The sequence below is a fragment of the Anarrhichthys ocellatus genome, unplaced genomic scaffold (assembly GCF_004355925.1).
Source record: "Anarrhichthys ocellatus isolate YVR2014 unplaced genomic scaffold, GSC_Weel_1.0 scaffold4, whole genome shotgun sequence".
Taxonomy (NCBI): Eukaryota; Metazoa; Chordata; class Actinopteri; order Perciformes; family Anarhichadidae; genus Anarrhichthys; species Anarrhichthys ocellatus.
Window position 1 is genome coordinate 14,882,957 of NW_022280034.1, and position 14,520 is coordinate 14,897,476.

Sequence of the window (14,520 nt, forward strand, 5' to 3'; positions counted from 1 at the left end):
GGGGGCAGTTGTCAAAAAACTATGATTCCTTTTGGTTGTTAAAACGGTCCACAACAAGTCACTTTGGATAAAAGCCTCTGCTAAATGACTGTAATGTAACAAGTGCGGTACAGTACCCTGTTTCCTGGGGGACAAACAGGATTGGATATTCATTCATATCTTCATGCATATCATAAACAGAGCTGGCAGCAGAGAGAACCACTAGCCGTCACCAGAGACTGAGAACATCACACCCCGCACCGCCGCGTCACCCTAATCTAAAATTAGGACGTCATTCGGAGTTTGCAATATGCATGAAGCACGTGTGGCCTCAACCTTCCTAGTAACCTTAACGTTGTTTCCCACCATTCAATATTAACACAAGGCCAGTCGAGCACTTATGTTAGCGGAGGCCCGAGGGTCACATACACACAGCATCAGGGCAGGGAACTAACATTTCTGATCACCATTCAGTTAAACATCTTAATACTGAACCAGCAATTTACCATACCTGCAATTGTCTAGTGTGGCATTTCCCACTATTGGTAGTAATCTGAATAGGCTGAGGTGAAGTCCTATTTTTTTTTTTAATGGTTGTTAATGTATTAAGAAACATCTTTAGTCTAACTTTATATTTGCAAACGGCTGAGAGGCAGAGGCGCCACTCACTGAGGGGTGGAAAACGAAGAAGAGTATGAAGCATCCAAGAGGTTGCGTTTCTGTTCAAACCAATTATTTATAGGGCAAGCAGCTTAGGAGGAGTAATTCGGAGGACACGGGGTGGTGTAGGATTAGCACCTAGAGTGACGCAGAGGGGCTCCCTCACTACCACTCAGCCAAAGTGGGAATGGACATGTGGCGTCTACGTTGATCTATCCTAATGTGGTCCATATATAAAGACACACAGGTACACGCACATAAACTGGACTAGAGGTTTTCAAACTGTGAGACATGCAATTTACGATTAATTTCATTATTTATTAATGGATTGTCTGCTTTATTAAAACATCAGAAAATAGAGAAAAAAAAGTCCATGGTGACATCATCAAATTTCTTTCCAGTTTACTGAGATATAAAAGCCAAGGACAAGCAGCGAATGCTGCCATTCGAGAGGCTGTAACCATTAAATGTTTGAGTTTAAAATGATTGACTAATTGTTGCAGATCAAAAAGTAATCCAGTTTTACGAGCTAAACTCAGAATGAATCTACAAATTACGATAAAACAACACTGCACAAACGAGTGGTAGAAAAAATAAATTAAAAAAGAAGTATGGAAATAAGTGTGCCTCGGTGGATGTGAAAAGCGGGCCGTGACTAAAGGAAGTGATTCAACAGATAGCCCACGGAAACAGAGACACAAAGCACTGCAGAACAGACGCATGAAGCAATAGCCAGGTGTCTTCATCCAGCTGGGCTCATGAAAACGGCCGGCACCAGAAATGCGTCATAAAGAAAGTACGGGGATCAGGAAGTCGTCTCTAGGATGCGAACACAGCAACAAGCATAGGTGGCTGTTAGAGGATTACCTGCGTCTGGGAAAATAAAGTGTCTCTGGCCCTGCAGAGACACCCAGCAGCCCCCCCCCCCCCCCCCCGACATGAGGCAAATAATGAGCGTGGGGGTGTTTTTCTGTGTTCCTCTTTAAAAGCAGACATCAGTGCACTCTTCAACCGGACACGGACTGAACCCATATACAAGTGTCTTCCCTAGGGGCACACGAACATATACACATGCAGTCAAACAGCTGGTTCTTATCACCGCTACAGTGCATTCTGCAACTACGGATAAAGTCCCGTGTAGCATCCATAACGTTACTTTTGGAAACATTCTCAGAAATATTTCCCATTGGTGATTTCTGACAAGAAATCACAAAATATTTCACTTTTAACACAGACCCTACCAGAGCGTGGTAGACCTCCACGTTGCCTCGGATGCAGTGGCACAAAATAAATCGAAGGACAAAGTCTTTACCGTTTCGGCGGAACTGAAATCAATTGAGCCCCACAGTAGAGACACCACATGAGCTGTTGTGTTTGACATCTTCCTCTCACAGGGCCGTCTGTCTGCATGAGGGTGTGTCTAACAGGACCGATCGGGTCCCGTTAGAGAAACCCGTCAGTGACTCAGCGGGACATGATGAGACTTGTTCTTTTTGAATGAAGCGTGGTCTAGCAGGGAGTGGCTGTTGATAACAATCAGGGTGGGGAATCACCACGAGCCGCTGCCAAAAACCCGGGGAACCTTGGCCATGAAGGCTCGAACTTTAAATAGTCTATCCGTCGGCCACATTGGCAGGAAACGCAGAAAGACAAATTATTTTGAAGGTCATATTCGAAAAATCTATATCAGATGTTCATTTTGGAACACCGCCTTGTGTACAAAGCTGGAATCATTCGGCTTTCTGATGTAAACTCGGGACAATTCCTTTTGGAAAAAGACTTTCCATCAGTAACGGAGGAAATGAAATGGGCAGAACCTGCATCCAAACGAACAACAGACACGTGAAAACAGTCACTACAAAAGGGAACTTCGTCTCTAACTAAATCACTTCCACCATTTTACTTCTGAGTTAAGTAACGTCTCTTGTAATTGTTTAACTGTTGTAGTGTCCGGTACATTTGACCAACTGACTGACCCCAGCAGAGACTTCGCCACATCTCAGAGGGAGCCTAGATGTTGTTTCCTCATCTTTAGTGAGTTTATTATGACAACATTCATAAACATGCTGCAGGTCTGTTACTCCTCTAATAGTCCCAATAAGCAACATCACCGACATTGTTGTCTGGCGTCGAAACTATGCAGAGATTCAGAATGTCTGCCAGTTCAGCCGTGCGGCGCCTGCGTCCCTCAGTTTAGTCTGGTTGCACGTAGAACATCTGCTCTCGCTAAGTGCTGAAGCAGCAATCCAAATTCCATCCGTCAGTATCAAAGACAAGTGCAAGAGGACAAAAAACGTGGCAGCGGACCAGTGTTTTATCTCTGGAGGAATGTTATCTTCCGGGAAGGTAAGTAACTAATGGACACGACCGCCCCGATGTGAACAATCCACAGATCAGCAACTCCGAGATCCGGCGTTACCTTCTGCTTCAGTGTTGCCATTGCCAGTGACGGCAGACTCCTGCTTGGTCACCACGGGTGTAACTGCATTTACACTTACAACTAAGAACGTGTCTCCAGACTCCAGCCGATGTCCTTACGCGTTATTTATTTCACCATTTAAATCAATCCACATTGATGCGAGCATGCCCATTAAAGATATGAAGCGCACTGTGAATGCAGATGGATCCCTGACCATGGAGACAGACACCCTCTGTCCTTCTGCTTAGTGGGCAGTCGGTTTCTCCACAGAATAACCTAAAAAGCTGAGCAAGGAGGTTGAAACCCAATCACAAGTGGTCACTTGAGATGCATCAGAGTCAGACAGAGGGAGTGAAATGCAGCTGGACACCAGTGAGTCTCCACCACCTTCTTGCAAGTGCTGTGTGCAACGCATGCAATTAAGCAGAACTGGACAGTTGTGCGTGATTTTTGCAATGCCTTCACTTAGCATAGAAATACATTTAGGTGGATAGTATGAGCAGCGGTGGTGCAAGAATGACGTGTGTTGTGATTTAGTTGAAGACCCTCTCTCAGAACTACAACCACACGCTGGTATGTCTTACCTCCACGTCCACCGTTCCTGGACGAGCCTCGGCTCTGCGTGTCCTCCCAGCCTTCCCAGTATCTCCCCACACATCCTCCCATGGTTCAGAGGGCTGCGGATTGTTTCCACGCGTCGCACTAGCTGAACAGGGGGCCCATCGCGGCAGAAGACGGTGAACCAGGTCCGATGAAGAGGACGGGTCGCAGGTCCGATGCTGCAAGCCTACAGGTCACCCGAGGCGGCGGCAAGGACGGGAACACGCGGATGTTTAATAGCGATGAACGCATATATATATATATATATATATATATATATATATAACTGTTATACCATTAAGATCTAGGCTTACTATGAGTTTCCTCTCTTTACTTAAGAGTGCTGTTTGAGTGTGACACGACCCCACGAGACTCAAAGCTCGTGGCCCGCACTAACGTTATAAGAGTTTGACAAATCAGCGAGCAACCGAACCGTTTGTTTAAATGTTACAATACAAACTGAAACATGTCAGTCGTCTAACTTGCCTGCTAAGTTGGTCTAGTTGTGAAATGTGAAGTCCAGCGTTCCACACAGCGCGCACCTTTCCTCGCTAACAAGCTAACAGGGCCAACCAGCTAGCTACTAGAACACCAGTAAACACAAACTTCCGCGCACTCGTGACCATTTGCACGTTGATGCTGGAATGTCAGGAAGTACATCACGAATATCGGTCTACTTTTTGCTGAGTTTTGGAATTCTGACAGCACCTGAAGGCATCACCAAAAACTAATGTTCGGTTTTCATTTCAACATTCAGAAAACATTTCAGTTTCAAGCAACACACGCCTAACGCAATGGCCTCTGCGCAACATTGCATTGTTCGATAACAGCCCTGTTTTATAAAGGCTTGTGTACAATTTGTCACTTTTGCCTTTCGTCTCGCTCCTAACTTTTCGCGCATGCGTGATCTCAGTTGAGCTACAGTGGCACGATGGCTGCGGACAGCACCCTGCTGCTGTCTCTGGTGGAGGAATTTGTCTCGGGACTACAGGACAGCAAGGCCAAAGACACAGCAACATGTAAATACGTATTCCTCATATTTGCTTCGACACTTTTTCCAGAACACCTTGTTGCGAAAAACACGCCGTCGAAGCTTGCGGAGCTACCGCTTCAAGGATGCGCAACACGGAGCGGATGGTTAACGAGCTAACTTAGCGCCACAACATCCTGTGTGGTGTCACAACCTCGTGAAACAAACACACACGCTCACTGTGACACTTGTATCACGGTAACAGCACACACTTAATGTATCTCTAACGTTTTCTCGTAATGTCATTCGACTAGCAGCGTGATATTTCATGCTCCAGTGTGCTAACTAGCTGCTGTGTTTGTGTCAGAAGTAAAACATCCTGTCAATGAACTGTGGACCTTTGAACCCGGCCGAGGTCGTTAGTTAATCTGCAGTTCTGCGGCTACGACTTGTTTTCTGCGCGTATTTGTAGCTGGCTATCTTATTAGTGCTTTGCTACGATTCACTAAACTTGGCTTTCTGCTGCTCAGGTGTCAAAGATGGACAGTTTACAATACTGCAGCTGGTGGAGGCACTGGGGTAAGCCATCAGGATGTTTCCAACATTACAGCAATAACATAAACAGTAGTAGTATAATTATAAAGTCCCTCTGTCTGTTGTGCTCTTAAGTTGGTTTAGTGTGTGTTAGACAAGGGAGGTGGAAGGAATTGAATTATATTTAATTTAGCCAATGTCACCCTAAACAAATATGACGTCTTTCTCATGAATGGTATTCATTTACTATAAATGTAAAATTATATCCACCCTATATTGCGGTTTCCTATTCATTGATAATCATCACATTTCATACTCTTGAGTTGCTTTTGTATTAATATTTGGTAATGATGAACGTCTTCCGGTCCCTCTCTGTTCAGACTGAGCCTCACCAGCGTCCAGCCTCACACCCGAGCCAGAGGAGTCCAGCTTCTCTCTGACGTTTTACACGATTGCTATGGAGGTCTCACAGAGAGAGAAGGTACACATCTTCTCCTATGTTTTGTAGATCATCCCACTCTCTTCTTTACTCTTTGTTTGTTATTTGGGTGCAAAACCATCATAGAATTGTTGGCTTGTTTGGCTGATATATAAAATATTTTTAAAAAAGGAAACAAATCAGACATCTGTCGAAAATATCTTAAATAACCCGCAGTCTTGCGGAGCTGCATGTAACATATGAAAAGTGATATTTTATCAACATGTCTCTGTTCTCCCCAGTGGAAGTGCTCATTGCCTTCTATGAAGACCGTCTCAAGGACCATTACGTCATCACGCCGCCTGTTCTACAGGGGCTCAGAGCGCTGGTGAGTGTTTGCCTCCGACAAATTTTCAGTGACGACAACGACTGACACATCCTGCAAAAGATGAACTGACTGCCACGTTTGCACATTAGTTGCTGCTCGGCAGGTTTTGAGCATCCTTTTGAGAAGCTCCAGATGTGAGCAGGGAGACCAACGTGCACGTTGTGTGTTTTTATGCTTTTTCTCCCCAGACAAAATGTACAGTGTTGCCTCCTGGCTCAGCTGTGTCCATGCTGAGGTCTTTGTTCCAGGATGTTCACGTTCAGGTGAGACTTGACACTGTGTTATGATTAAGATGTCAAAGTTGTAGCAAGCCATATTTTATTTTAACATACACCGTTTTGTATGTGCAGGGGATACAAACAACAGTAGATTTGAGTTCAGTCCAATCGGAACATCATTTCTGTTCACGAGGAACAAAGACAGCTGATCAACCTGCTGTACAAGTCTATTATTCATCTGCTGCAACAAATGCGACCCAATCACGTAACCGGCGATCAATGGGCCATTCAAAACAAATGAGTCAATCAAACGAGAGTCACTCAAATGGGCCATTTAGGTGACACACAGCCGCACAGCCCTGATGTGTGAACGCAGCCTTCGAGCATGTGATGATGATGTTCTTTTTTTTTCCCTGCATGTCTGCGAAGCACTTCCTCTTCTATTAAGTATGCTTTGTTGGTAAACTTGGCTCATGAAAGTGTTGTTTAATTCTGGGTGTTGTGGGTAAGAGCTCACAGGGCCTGTTACTTTTTCTCCAGTCGTTGATGCTGACCGAGAGAGCGTGCGTCTACAACATGCTCATCAACCTCATGGCGACCAGAGAAGCCGGTAAGAGATGCCAGCTCTGAGTCTTGAGTCACCGTGGCTTAGTTAGCAGAGGAAAAAACAAAGCTTCTGTGTTTGAAAACGTAGGAAATCCAAAACAGCAGAGAGAGAGTTTAGAAAGTCAGAACTCTCACTAGTTGACTTAAACTCTTACCAGCCCTGTGATACGGGATAGAGTTGTGACAGCGTCCTCTGCTTTGTTTGGCGGTTGAATGATTTGCATGCACTACAACATAGACATACTGTACCAGAAGCAAATACAAGACTGACGGCGATCGTGTAATGCTGCCGGTATTTAGAAAGAACACTGCAGCATGTGTGATAGAACAATGTGACCTCACCTCGCTAAAGTAGAAGAAAACACAATAATACCACTGAAATAATAGCTTACTGTGTGTATCCATCGATTAGACGAATCCTCTGAAAAGTTCATATCTGGATTATAGAATCTTCAATGTGGAATATTTGAACTCTAGTTTGAGTCTTCCCAACATTATAAAACTGAATGATCAGCTTTCCATGTGATGCTGAGTGCTGGTCACAGATTTAGTTGTTTTTTTCCTCAGTTAATAACACAACGTATCATTTATTGTGCCTAAGCAATCTTCAACATACTTGTAGCTCATGCCCTACATCCTAACAACTTCCTCAGCTTTTCAGGAAGAGGTATGTGGTGTAATGTCTCCAAACTGGCGGTTGTGAAAACTTGTCACCACTCTTCAAACACTGTGTAAAACCAATAAATCTTTCAGCCGTCTAACAGATCATCCAACCAAACTGTGTGTTCCTGTTTCACTTGTCCACAGAGCTGAAGGGTCTGGGGGCAGACTTTGTGTTTGGTTTTGTCCAGTCGATGGACGGAGAGAGAGACCCTCGCAACCTCCTGTTAGCCTTCCAGATCGCCAGGACCATCGTCCTCCGAGGTTACGATCTAGGTGAGAGCGCATACCTGTGCACATTCAGCATCTTTCTCTGTGTCTCTGTCCCTCTCGCACATTATTGTGTTACTATCCATTGCACAGTTTGAGCATGACTCTTATGTTGTTCATTTCCTGTCCGCTGTCCTCAGGTAAATTCATAGAGGAGCTGTTCGAGGTGACGTCCTGCTATTTCCCCATTGACTTCAGCCCCGTAAGTCCCTATTTACTCAGCTGCTTTTTGCCTGAGAACTGCCTGAAAGCAGAGCGAGAGCAGCAGACATGTCATCACCGACTTCCTGTGGCCTCAGACTAACTCTGTAAAAACAATAGTACCCTCGTCTGCTCACGTACATTTCCTGTCTCTACATCACAGTCACGTGGGTTTTTTTGTGTGGCATAAGGACATTCTTCATGAATATGTGTAGGTGCCTTTATGATTTCTGTGTGTATTCTCTCTTATTATCCATCCTCCTCAGCCTCCCAACGACCCCCACGGCATCACCAGAGAGGAGCTCATCCAGATGTTGAGGGACGTCCTCACTGGGACGCGGCGGTTTGCAGAGGTAGGACCGTTTACATTGACATTTAGCTTCTTGGTGCAATGGCGGTTTTGTGACCTGAGAAGTTTTAGATAACGTCATTTTTCATTAATACGGCCTAAAGAGAGTTTTTTGTTGTTGTGTTTATTACTCACCCCCCCCTCCAGTTTCTGTTACCTCTCATCATTGAGAAACTGGACTCGGACGTTCAGAGTGCCAAGCTGGACTCGCTGCAGACTCTGGTGAGACGTCTCTATTAATCTCTACTCTTTCCCTAAAGTTTGTACATGTGGATTATTCACTGTGACTTATTACAGCTACAGCGGAGCTGCTGAGAGGCCCAGAGCAGGAGGGTTCATGTGCAACTTATGAAGTTGATGCAGGGTTTCTTATCTTTCTCATTACCACACTGGATACTTTTCAGGTGGCTGGCGTGTCCCAATATGAACATAAGGACGTAGCGGAATTCCTGGAGGGTCTGTGGGCGTCTCTGCGCAGAGAGGTTTGTTTTGAGATAAAAGTATACAAACCATTAATACTACTTGGGATTTATTTGGGTCTTTATGGCATCTTAGCTTGGTAAAGAAACATTTCAACATCTTGTTGAGTTTTTGTTCCGTTTGTGGAGATGGCATTCTGCTTATCTTTATTGCTAGGAATGAGAAACAAGAAGCATCTTTTAAAGCTGCATTCACATGAACCAACTTTGCTTCTCAAACTCTGCAGGGTTTAGTCTTTTGGTTTGTGTTGTTTGTCCAGTTGCCGGCAATAGCATTTGAACTCCAAAGTAAGGCTCCGAGACATGAAGATGTGAGTCGCAGTCTTCAAACAATAGAACTGATGGATGTCATTGAGAGCATCTAAAGGAAATGAGCCAAAACACAATGCTTTATGGGAAGAAGGGAACAAATGCAGTTTCTTATACTCTGAGAGCCAAGACAAACAAAGACTGGACTGATATTCATCAGTATTTACTTTTGTTCTTAACAAGAGAAGAGATAAATGACTCACGCTCCAGGCGCTGAAATCACTCATTTCAATTTCAAAATCAATCACAGAAATGTGTCAAAATACACTTTTTCATTCCAGTCCGACCGCTTAGATCAAAGTAAACAAACTGTTAATGTAAGCGTCTCTTTGTGAATCTGAAGAACCAACCCATTTAAAATGTCCCCCTCTTGTTGTTTCCTTGCAGGTGTTTCAGACATCGAGCGAGAAGATCGAGTCTGCCGGCCTCGCCGCTCTTACCGCACTCACTTCCTGTCTGTCTCGCTCAGTCCTCAACTCTGACTCTGAGGACTCCCTCAGCACCTTCCTGGATCTCGTTCTCAAAGGTGAAATGTTGTGAAATCGAGCTTATTCGCACAGGAAAACCGTTTTATAGGAAGGATGTAAGAACTCCAGCAGTGTATAAAACATGTCGAGGGAACAGTAGAAAGGCTGTGAGAGTGGTGGAGGTGAAATACATGAAAAGAAAATAACCTGCATTGAATGACTGTGAGGTGGTGAGAGAGGGTGTGTAGATGTACAAAGGGCTGAACTAAATAAGAACTGGGGTTAGTAGGTGGACAGGAAATTCTACCATCGTGACTGTTTGTTTAGTTCTCTTATTTCAACCAGCTGCTTGTACACCGCTGTCATGTTAACTGTGAACGAGATACAATGTTAGCCCCAGAGGATGGTTAGGAAGACTTATCAACCAGTATCACAGCTTCCATGACTTTTATAAGTACCTAAATGTAAAATCTATAATTCTTGAGAAGGTAGTCTTTATTATAGTCTTTATTATGATGATATAGACACTGGGATTTGAGGAATATTGGTTGATTTCTGAAGGCCAATATCCGGAATTATATTTTAGACAGAAATCCTTCACATCCCCCAAACCCGAAAAAGATAATCGCATGAATTTCTGCGTGAATTTTTATCTCTTTAGGGTAAAACAAAGCCAGTGAAACAGCATGGGAGACGATAATGAATGCGAATGAATGAAACCAGAGTATTTTAGTGTTGCCTGCTCTTAAGCCCTCTTAATCTTAAGTGAGTGCTCTACTTCAAAACATTTAGTTTTTTTACTGAATGTGTGATGTTGTTCCAGACTGCAAACATCACCTGTGTGAGCCGGACCTGAAGCTGGTGTGGCCCAGCGCCAAGCTGCTGCAGGCCGCCTGCAGCGCCTCCAACAGGGCGAGCCACGTCATTACAGACGCCGTCATGCCCTCTCTCATCGAGCAGTACAACAGCAGAGCACAGGTGAATGAGCACAGCTGAAACCCACATGGTTGGTTGGCTTTTAAGTTTTTAATTGAACTCTTTGTGCAGTGTTCCCACAGACGGACATTGCTGGAGGTGGTGCAGCGGTTTGTTCAGTCAGTAAGAACCTGTGAGAACGGTGAGTGCTGTTTATCGTTGTATTTACTTCAGAGCAACATCTTAACTCCACACCGCTCATGTGTGACCTCCATGTCTTACAGCTGCGCCCGCTTAAACACCAAGAAATAATGATACAAATCATCTACTTATACTACAAAGAACACATTTGTTTTGTGTGTGGACTCTGATAACATCTGCATTCCTCATCTTAAAAGCTTAATGTAGTTTATTGTCTCTTGACATTAAATCTTTTCCAGATGCACTGTGAGGTAATGTGTGTTTGTGTATGTATACTATGATAGTCCGTCATAAAGGAACTTCAAAAGGAACTATTTGCTCGTTATTTTAATGCTGTAACTGTGTTTAGGTGCTGTTTGTGTATAACCATGGAGACAAAAGATTCAGATTTTAACTCTTCTCTTCTGTTTCTTCTCGTCTGTTTCTTTTCTGTTTCATCCCTCCACATTAGAAGAGAGTGTGTTCTCAGCCTTCCGCCCGTCTCTGTGCAGCATGGTGTTTTCAGCTCTGACGGAGACTAACTCCAGCCTGCAGGTCATGGCCACCTCTGTGCTCACCTCACTGGCGCAGCAGACAGGTGAGATGCGATAAACTCTTCCATCCACAGCCTGCAGCTGAGTCGGGTGTAGTGCGACATTCAGCACTGTCTCTCTCTCTCTCAGGCCTGCTGTTGGACTCTGATGTTGAGCTGGCTGTAGATCACCTGACCAGACTGTTGCTAACGGAGGACGACGACAGAGTCAGGTCAGCTTCCATCTGCCTCTCCTCTGTCATCCTTACTGTAATACTGTGTTGCTATGTCTCTGCTGAAGGCCACCGGAGTTCTCTCACCACTAAACCCTACACACTGCTCCTTTAGAACTCATACTGTGCACTTTTAGTTTCGCTTCGATCCGAGTCGTTTATTATTGAGTATCTGCCGATACCGAGTCCAGATCCGATACTTGTGTTTTCATAGATGATACAGCTGCACACACTTCAAGTACATTAACATGAATCCAAAGCTTCAAAGCTCAATATAGCCGATTCGGTAAATGATATAATCCCTTGACTGGCCACGATACCGATCTCTGAGATTGGATCGGGACCACCCTACTAAACATAAATAGTACCCATCTGAGTCTTTGTGCTGTTTCTGCCTCCAGCCTTGCTGTGGTGGAGTGTGCCGGAGCCTTGGCAGGGTTGCACCCTGCAGCTGTTATCACGAAACTGATCCCAAGACTAAAGGCGGAGATGTTTTCTGGTAAGTGAACGCACTAAAAATATGACGTACGATGCAAGATCCACACAGAAATATACAGATACTGATACTTGTGTTATACAAGGCTTAACACAAGTATCATGGAGTAGCTGGACTTTTCCATGATTTATGTCTTTGTCTCACAGTGAATTCATTTAGTATTTTTTGACACCGATCAACATTAATATTATTTACATTTTAAAGGAAAACAAAACCCTACGAATAAATTACAAATATTTAAGTGTCCCATAATTCATTGCACGGGTAATTGCCCTGCGCCGCTAATGTTTATTTTTTTTAATTCCCCACTTCACATTCAGCCGACTGACACTTCATGAATGTGTTTTGTGTTTTGCAAACCTTCTCCTCTCCATTGTTCAGAGCCCATGGATCAAAACGACAACAGAGCAGCTCCTGAGAAGCATTCCCATCATGCAGTGCGCCAGCGCTGTTTGTCTGCTCTGGCTGCGGTGTCCACTCAGCCCAGTGTTGTCCAGGAGAGCACGCCTGTGCTGCTGGAGGTCCTCAGCTCAGCACACACAGGTACATCGGTGTGGAAAGATGGTTTTAGTTGGTTTGGTATAGATGACCCCTCATCAGGGTCACAGTCCATCTCAAACTGCACAAACATCTTCTTGGTATTGTGTGAAGATTTAAACATTTTCTCATAAATTGATATTTAGTGATCCATATTGAGGCTGAAGGCTTTTACAACATACAATAGCTAAAGCACACTTAAGATAGTTACGTATTAGTTTGCCTCCAAGTACAAAAAGCTGACGGTGAGGCAGCACAGAGGTTTGACGCAGTAACATTACCCATCAGATTCTGAAATGTGAGTGTCGGTACTGCTAGCCGATACTTCATTGCATCACATGACACACATCTGTGTCCCAGCCTAAAGAAGTGAAGTTTTAGATGAATGCGTTTCTTATTTTCTCAGGTAGTGTCGTTTTCTCCGTGGAGGAGGTGGTGTTGGCGTGTCATAGCCTCCAGAGAATAGCCGAGCAGGTTGAGGACTCCGAGGAGACGGGGCGATGCTTCCATGACGTCATCATCCCGCGCCTGCTGTCTCTGGCGCTCCAGGCAGCACTGCAGGGTGAGCGGTCCTTCAACTACGAATAATGACAATGTCCCCTTTTACCTCGTCTACCCACATCACGTCAGCTGACATTGAAACATTTCGTGCTTCCTATTCATGTTTGTCAGGCGAGGGGTCACCTGGTCGTCGTAGTCCTCTTCTGGAGGAGGCGGTCCTGTCGGCCATGGTCCCTGTCATCAGTACTTCCTGCTCCAGGCTGCAGCCCACGTCAGTACAAACTCTTATCTAGTTCCTGTCTGTTTCTCACATTTTCTTATTTAGTGCGTGTCTCAGATTTATTGAAGCACTATTAAGAGCGTTGTTGACGAGGTGTGTGCTGTTTCCTCTGTGGGTGTTTCTGTCGTCAGGCTGGCGGGACAGACGGCGTCGAGGGCCGTGTCTCTCTTCCTGGATGGTGATGTTTCCTTTTTGCCCGACAACTCGTTCCCTTCAAACATCCAGCTGCTCAAGGTTTGTACCTACATGGATTTGTGTACACGAGTGAGTATTTTGGGGGCTTTCATTTAAATATCACACCCCGAAATTCTTCATCATTGCCTCACTGTGCGGTTTATGATAATCAGATGCAAAAACACTTGAAGACGGTATCATAACTGTATTGCAGAATTATTATCTGTATACCTCGTGTCATCTATGTTTCCCACCACTCGTTTTGATTATCTTGGCAGCAGTTTTTAATCTCACTGTAACTTAAAAAGTGTGATCATTGTGATGTTTTCCCAGAAGCAGCCGGGGGACTCGTGGAGCCGGTCGCAGATGGTTTGTCTGCTCCTGGGATGTGTGTGTTCGCTGCCTCGCGGTGTGAGTCTCCACACTTACACAACACTTTATCTTCTTTAATAACCGTAGCTGTATTCTAAGTGCTGTGCGTGTCATTCAGGTGGAGGTGCCTCGGTTAGATCTCCTGATGACGGAGCTGGAGGAGATGAGCTGCACCTGCAGCTACCCGCTGTCATACACCGCGGCTGCAAAGTGCTTTGCTGGGCTGGTTAATAAGAGACCACAGGGTCAGTTTAGGGTCTTTACTAAATTTTTTTTATTCCCTCCAAAACAGAGAGCTTCACCGTGTCAACTAAAAGTCTCCGTGATGGTTTGCTTTCTTCTTCAGGCGATGCTCTCGACAGCCTAATTCAGAGGACCATGCAGAGAGTGTGTAGTGAGCTGGACTCTGCGTCTTCATCCGTACGCACTCAGGCCTTCACCCTCATGCTCTGGGTAAGAGTCCCACTGGTTTGTCATTTTACCGTCGGCTGTCAATCAGTCAATGAAGTTGATTGGTAACGTAACAGAAGTATAACTTATATATAAGTATGAGAAGCAGCAGGTGCAATAAAGTTGCTCTTGTCTCCAGGTTGCCAAGGCTCTGCTTCTCCGATACCACCCTCTGTTCACAACGCTGACTGACAAGGTAAAAACAGCTCATTAAATACAGTTGGACCTTGTGTTCTAATTAAACAAGGATAATCTTTCCATTTACTGTTCACGACGCCAAAACATACCGGACTGGACAAACTTGTGTTGTATTCCCCCCCCCC

General features: G+C 44.8%; 2 protein-coding genes across 5 annotated transcripts in view; one reads left to right on the forward strand and one right to left on the reverse strand.

Moving 5' to 3' along the window:
* The window catches only part of ubtd1b (ubiquitin domain containing 1b), a 6,608-nt gene extending 2,251 nt beyond the window's left edge, over positions 1-4,357 (reverse strand). Inside the window, exons 1-2 of one of the 2 annotated variants that reach the window (XM_031843284.1) lie at positions 3,973-4,357; positions 3,643-3,845 (exon numbers count right to left, since the gene is read on the reverse strand). In XM_031843284.1, coding sequence (XP_031699144.1) covers positions 3,643-3,724 — 82 coding nt within the window. In that variant the 5' untranslated portion in view covers positions 3,725-3,845; positions 3,973-4,357. Of the gene's footprint in view, positions 1-3,642 lie in introns of both variants that reach the window. The other variant, XM_031843283.1, reaches the window with a different exon arrangement.
* Positions 4,129-14,520, forward strand: part of mms19 (MMS19 homolog, cytosolic iron-sulfur assembly component) — a 14,728-nt gene continuing 4,336 nt past the window's right edge. Inside the window, exons 1-25 of one of the 3 annotated variants that reach the window (XM_031843277.1) lie at positions 4,129-4,677; positions 5,159-5,207; positions 5,543-5,643; positions 5,883-5,968; positions 6,157-6,231; positions 6,727-6,796; positions 7,600-7,728; positions 7,863-7,924; positions 8,190-8,276; positions 8,420-8,494; positions 8,677-8,754; positions 9,448-9,586; positions 10,351-10,505; positions 10,575-10,644; positions 11,095-11,220; positions 11,306-11,387; positions 11,789-11,886; positions 12,265-12,426; positions 12,827-12,982; positions 13,093-13,192; positions 13,333-13,435; positions 13,712-13,786; positions 13,866-13,992; positions 14,094-14,200; positions 14,337-14,393. In XM_031843277.1, coding sequence (XP_031699137.1) covers positions 4,590-4,677; positions 5,159-5,207; positions 5,543-5,643; positions 5,883-5,968; positions 6,157-6,231; positions 6,727-6,796; positions 7,600-7,728; positions 7,863-7,924; positions 8,190-8,276; positions 8,420-8,494; positions 8,677-8,754; positions 9,448-9,586; positions 10,351-10,505; positions 10,575-10,644; positions 11,095-11,220; positions 11,306-11,387; positions 11,789-11,886; positions 12,265-12,426; positions 12,827-12,982; positions 13,093-13,192; positions 13,333-13,435; positions 13,712-13,786; positions 13,866-13,992; positions 14,094-14,200; positions 14,337-14,393 — 2,457 coding nt within the window. In that variant the 5' untranslated portion in view covers positions 4,129-4,589. Of the gene's footprint in view, positions 4,678-5,158; positions 5,208-5,542; positions 5,644-5,882; positions 5,969-6,156; positions 6,232-6,726; positions 6,797-7,599; positions 7,729-7,862; positions 7,925-8,189; positions 8,277-8,419; positions 8,495-8,676; positions 8,755-9,447; positions 9,587-10,350; positions 10,506-10,574; positions 10,645-11,094; positions 11,221-11,305; positions 11,388-11,788; positions 11,887-12,264; positions 12,427-12,826; positions 12,983-13,092; positions 13,193-13,332; positions 13,436-13,708; positions 13,787-13,865; positions 13,993-14,093; positions 14,201-14,336; positions 14,394-14,520 lie in introns of all 3 variants that reach the window. The other 2 variants (XM_031843279.1, XM_031843276.1) reach the window with 2 other exon arrangements.